This window comes from Fukomys damarensis, unplaced genomic scaffold (genome assembly GCF_012274545.1).
Source record: "Fukomys damarensis isolate Sample0158 unplaced genomic scaffold, DMR_v1.0_HiC HiC_scaffold_35, whole genome shotgun sequence".
Taxonomy (NCBI): Eukaryota; Metazoa; Chordata; class Mammalia; order Rodentia; family Bathyergidae; genus Fukomys; species Fukomys damarensis.
The window spans coordinates 36,707,709-36,714,958 of record NW_022900947.1 but is presented as its reverse complement, the minus strand read 5'-3'; the positions used below and the strand labels follow the sequence as shown (position 1 = coordinate 36,714,958).

The 7,250-nt window shown below is 40.5% G+C and overlaps 1 protein-coding gene and 1 long non-coding RNA gene across 5 annotated transcripts in view; one reads left to right on the top strand and one right to left on the bottom strand.

Annotated features, from left to right (window-relative positions):
• Window positions 1-1,255, bottom strand: part of Gabrb1 (gamma-aminobutyric acid type A receptor subunit beta1) — a 382,896-nt gene extending 381,641 nt beyond the window's left edge. For both annotated transcript variants that reach the window (XM_010640191.2, XM_033758852.1), the window contains exons 1-3: window positions 1,094-1,255; window positions 829-920; window positions 353-420 (exon numbers count right to left, since the gene is read on the bottom strand). In XM_010640191.2, the coding sequence (XP_010638493.1) occupies window positions 353-420; window positions 829-920; window positions 1,094-1,173 (240 nt within the window). In that variant the 5' untranslated portion in view covers window positions 1,174-1,255. The remainder of the gene's footprint in view (window positions 1-352; window positions 421-828; window positions 921-1,093) is intronic.
• Window positions 1,256-1,668: 413 nt separating this feature from the next.
• The window catches only part of LOC104873495, a 31,886-nt gene continuing 26,304 nt past the window's right edge, over window positions 1,669-7,250 (top strand). For all 3 annotated transcript variants that reach the window (XR_783492.2, XR_783491.2, XR_783493.2), the window contains exon 1: window positions 1,669-1,742. This is a non-coding gene — a long non-coding RNA (uncharacterized LOC104873495). The remainder of the gene's footprint in view (window positions 1,743-7,250) is intronic.

Sequence of the window (7,250 nt, the reverse complement as noted above, 5' to 3'; positions counted from 1 at the left end):
CGGCCCGCGGGCCCCTGGCCAAGGCCGCCCGGCCGCCGGCAGATGGTGCCCTGCGTCTGAGCACCAGGGAAACCCAGCTAAAGTAAAGGCTCAGACTCCGCCCCAGCCAGTCTGCCGGCGCAGCAGTCACCCGTCCTTCCCAAAATAGAGCCGAGCACGTTTCCTCCCGAACACCGCAGTAGCCGGTGTCTGTGTCTGATTTACAAACCCGGGCCGAACCGAGAGTGTGCGCCGAAGTGGGACCCCCCGCGCCAGGGGCGAGGTGACCGCCAAGGAAACACAGAGGACACGGAGACCGGTCCATTTCGCATCTGCGTAAGCCCGGCCGCCGGGCCGCGGGGAGGCCACTCACCATGTTCACTTCGGAGACCATATCTATGCTGGCGACATCGATCCGCATCCCGACGTCCACGGGGGGCCCTGCCAGGGAGGTGGGACACACGAAGACATATTCCTGAGCGGCAACGGGCTAGGAAGGCTGAGGGGGGCTTCCCAGCCCTTACTACATCCCGAACGGGCTCGCTCCCCACTCCCCCCCTCGGGGACAGCCACGGGAAACAGGTGTGGGTACACGCGTGATGCAGTGACTATGCAGAGGGTGTGTCCGGCCCGGGAGGTCAGCTTAGCCTAGGATTCTGCACCTGAGCCTGGGAGTCCTGCGTGCGCGCGCGTGTGTGTGTGTGTGTGTGTGTGTGTGTGTGTGTGTGTGTGTGTTTTCCAGGGTGTTAATGCACCCTCACGAAAATGGCATTTTTTTTTTTGCATTTATCTCTGTCAGAGAAGGTGAATTGGGGATGGGTTACAGGTTGAGAAAAGATGAAGCATTACCTCCAAAGTCCGGCCTCAAACGAATGTCATATCCTTTGAGCAATCTGTCCACTGTCTCTTTCACGTATGACATGTTGCTGGGTTCATTGGCGCTGAGGGGAAGAAGTAGGGACCGTATTCAACACAAGCACAAACTGAGAGCAGACATAAAGAGACACAGGCACACCTACCCCCAAATACCAAGATACACGATCCAGCAGGCATGTGAAAAGAAAAACACCAAGAAAAGAGAGAGAGAGAGAGAGATTCAACAACGGAAGCTCACCTGTGTGCACAACAGACCATGGCAATCATCACTGGGAAAGAGAGAAGCCCCAAACTCTCTCGATTTTGTACTGTCCACATTACTAACTCTGATTAAAGAATTGTCTTTTCTGCGAAGATTCAAGGAATGCAACTTAGTCAGCGGCTGGGCAGTAAATCCCGAATGGACCTGCGCATGCGCAGAGGGTGCTCACTACCAAAAGACACCTTGTGCCTTGCAAACAATATTCCTAGTGGAACAGGCAACAGATTTCAGTCCCTTTAAAGTTCCTGTTTGGGGTGCTCCGCGTTCTCTGGGTAGTCAGAGGTAACCTGCTGTCTCCGGCCCGGGATTATGGGGCATGTGAATATGTAATTTTCCTTGTGCACTGGGACATTCTATGCTTCTTTCCTTTCGGCCCTCAATCTGATTTTTTTTTTTTTTTTACTCCGTTCTCAGTGGTTTAAGGATGCCTGTGATTTGCATCTTTCCTTGACAGTCACAGAGGATCCTAGAACAGGGAATCCAGAGCGGGTTCTCGCGGCCGTTGAAAGAGGAGTTGGGAGGGGCGCGTGCAGGAGAGTGGAAAGGGAAATCCTAGAAGACGTGGAAAGGGGTCAGAGGAAATTCAGAATGTACCATGAGGTGAAGAACCGTGTCCCCTTGGGAGGTGAGCGAGAACACCTGCTTTAGGGGATGTTTCTCGGTGGCAAGGGGATCTAGGGTGAGGCCGAACAACTTCTCACCTCTCTGCCCTGCCCTCCTCCCCTCTCCCAGAATGGCTGGGGAGGGAGCTGCTCTGGGCAGAGAATCGCTTTTCTGGGGCCATCTGCTGCAAGTCCCTCCTTTCTTCTCACTCCTAGTAAGGAAAGCCTCTTTTTTACACGGCCATCGTCTTAGCTTGTACCAGTGACGCGGAATGTGATAGGTTTGGGTCGGTGTTGTTTGGCTCAGGTGAAAGTCGTAATGCAATACGCGTGACTGCATAATGCAATCCTCTCCAGGCGTGTATTCGTTTACTAAGTAGCATATATTCAATTTTTTGCTATGTTGTGGGCATTCTGAAACTTAAACCTGCCTTAAAGCGGGCTCCTGACCTAGAGAAATTCTGAGTAATTGGAGAGACTTATGTAAATGCAAGTAAATTCAGCGTATTTCTAGATGGTTTGTGTAATATCAGGAAGGTTGTTAATTTTCCAGGTAGAAGCGGAGACGCTTACAGAGGAGGAAAAAATTGAAGGGAAAGTTTTTGCTAGAGCAGAAAGAGAGGCTATGCTAGAAAGGTGGGGATAGTACATGCCAAGTACTAGTGCCCTGTGGAAACATAGTCATACTTGGATTCCTGGATACAGAAATGACAGGTCAGGTTGGAAAGGAGGGAAGGAGCAAGGGATGCTAGGTGGGGAGGGTGTTAAAGGAGGGTGAGGCCATGTGAGGCGAGTTTCATGCTCTGCGCGTAGGCTTCTAACATATACAGAGCATCTTACCTCTGCTAGCCTTAGTTAAAATTTAAGTAGAGTTGGGCTGGGCTGATTTAGGTTTTAGACAAAACATACCGGCAGAATAACTATGATAAGAACAATCAACATGTATCAATCCCTATGTGATAATTCCTGTGCCAAATTGATAGGCTGTGTCATTTGAAACTTAACAACGATGCAGACATGACATACATTCTTACTGTCGTTCACATTTTAAAGATGAGGAAACAGAGACTAAATTTGGGCAACAAAACTAGTTGTTTAATACCCAACAACTAATACGAGAATCTGGATTTCAGCCTAGAATTTATGGACCTAACTACTCTCAATTCTGTGAAGCCTGGTTCCCCAAGGGTAGGAACCATACAGGGAAAACAAGAAGACAAGGGGTTATCACCATACCCCTGGTAAAAGGAACTGAAGTCAGAGAGTATTTAGCATGAGAGAAGTGATAGAGAATCACAACCTTTGAGAAGTATACTGGAGCCATCAACTAGTTGGAAAGGTTAGGAGTTAGGGATATATGGAAGGTATGCAAAAAACTGTACAAATATTTACATATACATTGAGCTTACTGTTATACAAAAACATTAATTTCATTTTCTATTTGAGCTACACAACAACCATCAATGCTAGGGCCATTTCTTCTAAGGATAAATGCTGAAGTTTAATTAGGTTCCCTAGCTTCTTTGAGAGATATCATCTCTGTCTTAATTCAAATGGATCTGTCTTTAACCATTATAGAGAGATTTCCTTTATGTTTCACGTCCCTGCTGAAACATAAAATCTGTGCTGCACAACTCCTTGCAAAAGTCACACTGTAAGAAATAATTAGGCTTGTTTGCTCATTCATTTATTCCTCAAATATTTACTGCATGTCACACACTGTGCAAAGAGCTGGTGATATAACAGTGACCAAAACAGCATACATGACCCCTTTCCAAATGGAATCTGTCATTTAATACATGTAAAAGCTGCAGACTGTCAGCCCTGTGAGCCAACTACAGTTCATAAGAAAAGCATTTATTTTAATATTCACTGTTCATTTAACTTATAAGACATTTACTGGTATATATACTGTCTAGTTTATTATAATATCCCCAAATTCTTTAAGTATCAATCAGACATCTATTAACAGTGTTTGCTAAAGAGCTAAGATTTTATTCTGGAATCAAGGAAGGTAATGTGTGACTTTATATTTCAGTCTTGTTACTTATTGAGTCCCAGCCAGGTCAGTGTCACTGAATTTTGTTTTGAAAGTATGCCTTGTGATTATATGAAGGGATACATCAAGAAGTTATAAGATATCCATCATTTCATTTGTGATTGGTGTACCATCGATGCCTTCCTTATGTAAGAGGACCTCTGGAGAAGAACATTTCCAGCACTTGGTACTCAGAAAATTATCTTATTTCTTGAATCATTTGTATCTTAATGGCAGAGAAATCATTAAATCCATGCATCTCACTCTGTGCTTTGGCCGCTGAAAACTTCAGGGTCATATGTACAGCTCAGCTTTTATCATTATGCAAATGTTTTTTTATCATTATGCAAATGCATTTTGATATATTAAATTTCTCCTTGATGGCTTACAATTCTAAACTTAATTTTACTTTTTCACACTTTACTAATTTGAGAACAGATATGTTGCACTGAATATATAATGTTTGTAAGTTGTCTTGGCACTAAGAGGGAAATAAATTTAAAGTAATTTGAAAACAAGTAAGTAATTGAAATTTTAAAAAAATCTTCACATCCAGATACATTTTGGTATTGTTTTTTAATGTCATGAAAAAACTAACACTTTCTTCCCCTGTGAAGTTGCTTATTTCACCTCCGAACCAGCTCTCTTAATTAAGACTATCTGCCTCCTTTTTTCATTGCTGAGACAAAATACCCGACACCCAAAGTTAAAGGAGGAAATGTTTATTTGTCTCACAGTTTGTGGAGGTTTCAGCACGTACTCAGCTGATTACAAGGCAGGGTGGCTTGGCAGGCAGTCATCTGAGAAGAGAAACAGTTCATGGCGGGCAGAAGGTAGCAAAACAAGCAAGGGAACCACAGCTACTTCTATTCTTTCTGTCTTATCCAGGCTACTTGGGTGGGTAGTACTCAAATCCTTAATCCTAGTGCCCTTGATCTTAGTATTGCACCATGAGTCAACCCCAGCATCATACGCTCTAAATCCAGCCATCTCTGACAAAGCCCCACCTGTGATCTCATGAGGCTTTGGCGGGACATCTAGACATGAACCCTAACAAAACTTTTCCCCTCTCACGTCTCAACTCAATTGCCAATTTTTGGGGTAAAGGTGCCCCTGAAGACCATTGATAATCTGTGTTCTTACCTTCTCCTTCTTCTAAGAGACAAAAGGGAAAAATCTTATAAATTAACATTCCTCTAGGACGCAAGCGTCTTAAAGGAAAATACCACAACTTATACACATTCTTAGCATTCTATTCACAGCAGTTACTAACAAGAAAACATAATAAGAAAAATTATTCCATTACAATAACTTCAAAACTCTTTCAGGGACCCAGAAAATACTGAAAAAAAAAAAGGATGCAAAACACCGTTGTAAACATTTATATATCATTATTGAAAAACACTAAATAAGACGTAGATACATGAGAAATGTACCACATATCTTATGTCTAGGAAGAGTCAGTATGGTAAAGATATTGTATATTCAAAGCAAAAAAATGCACTCAACATGAATCAAAATTATATCTTAATGAAAACTGAGAAACAAATTCTAAAAATCAAAATTAAAGAATGAAGGCTCAAAACAAGCCAAGAAAATTTGGGAAAAGGAAAGAATTATGATATGGGCTACTTGCCTTTAGGGTATCAAGATTTTGTAACTATAGAAATTGTAACATTTTTTATTTTGTCTGGCACTCATGTAAAGAGAAAAATAGTATCAGCAAATAAAAAGCAGAGAAATATTTCTCTATTTTAGGAAAAGTGGAAAAAGATGAGCTCATAATAAATCCTGCAAGCAATTTATGATCCAGAAGGAAAAACATACACATTTTTACCTGATTATATGGTGAAAATGTAAGATGGGTGGAAATATACATTAAAATATAAAAACCAAATCTTCAGAATATACAAAAACTATGTAGTCAGCGATGGCAAACCTGCGTCATGCTTGCCACAGTGAACAAACAGAGCCCTCTTAGTAGGCATGAAATCTAAGTCACTCAGCAGCTGAGCTTTGGATATTCAGGATGAATCTCAGGGTTGGCACTTCTTGAAAAATAAGTGGACTTTGAGTTGTAGTCTCTAAAAGGTTCACCATTGGTATAGGACAATATCCTCACAATTTTGATACAGGGAATGATTTAAAGATGAAATATTAAAGAAATGACTTATAGAGATAACTACATTAGCACAAAATCTTCTTTAAATAAAAGAACCTACTAACATAACAAAGTCAAGCCACACAAAGGAAGAATATGTTTTCAAGAAATTTACTCCCAAAAGACTTGTATCAGGAATTTACACACCAAAATAGAAAGGAAGAGAAGGAAGGAGGGGAACAAAAATCCTGCTACCAGTAAACAGGAAAAAAAAAGAGATATTCTAAAAGGAATTGAAATTTAATGATATACAATTTCTAACTTTTCATCTGATACAAATATCGACTAGGAAGTCTCATATATTTTTACTAAGCATAGGAACTTTAAAAATATTGTAAAACACTTGGAACAGATCAAAGATGCACATGCTCTTTGAAATTTTGCCACTAGTAATATATTTAGTGATACCCTCATGCAGTCTAAGAATTTTCATTGAAGTGTTATTTTTAATAGTGTACATTGGTAACTTAAATCTTTATCACTTGTGAGTCAATCAATCAATAAAGTTATAATCACACAATAGAATGCAAGTCAAAATATAGAAACATTAGCTTGACACATTAGCCTGAATCCCTGAGATAAAACAATAAACAAAAACAGTCAAGTCAAAGCAAAAACAGGTAGGTGCAGAATGATACAATGAGCCTGGAAACATTATGTAATGGTGGAAGTACATTAAGTGCAAATACAATTTTATAGTAAAAATATGAAGTAAGAATAAGAAAGATTCTAAATGTTAGGATTCAAATGAGCATGTAACTTTTAATTGTGTTCTCCATTTAGTCCTAGATATTGGAAATAGCTTAAATATTGAAAATCTAATAAAACTTATAAGAAAATGACAAATTGGGAAGTCTCTTCAATTTATATTTTAAAGTAGTCATCTAAATCTATGACAGATAAATAATAAACCTAACAAATACATCTGCAAATTATTGTGACATTTATTTCACAAATGAATTAGATGCTCAATAAATGCACTTTAAAATTTCAACCTTGGCAGTAATCAAATGAATTTTTTTAGTAAAGCACCTTTTTATTGGTTTGTTACTGTAAAAAAAAAAATGAACACCATTGGTCAGATGTATGTGGGAGATCGATATGCAGAGATAAGGGATCTTCTGTAACTATGAGCCCAAAACTTCCCAGGATGTATAATTCAGTATTAAAAGGTGGCCTACATGGACCCAAGTCCGAGTAGCATGGAAACGCGTTGCTTTAAGAAATATGTGCTCAGGCCCTTTCCTCCCCATACTCTCATTAACTACTTGGCTTAGCTCTAAGGTCAGTCATGTAGCAAACTACCCTGTCCTTCCCTGGTCTTTCCCCTTG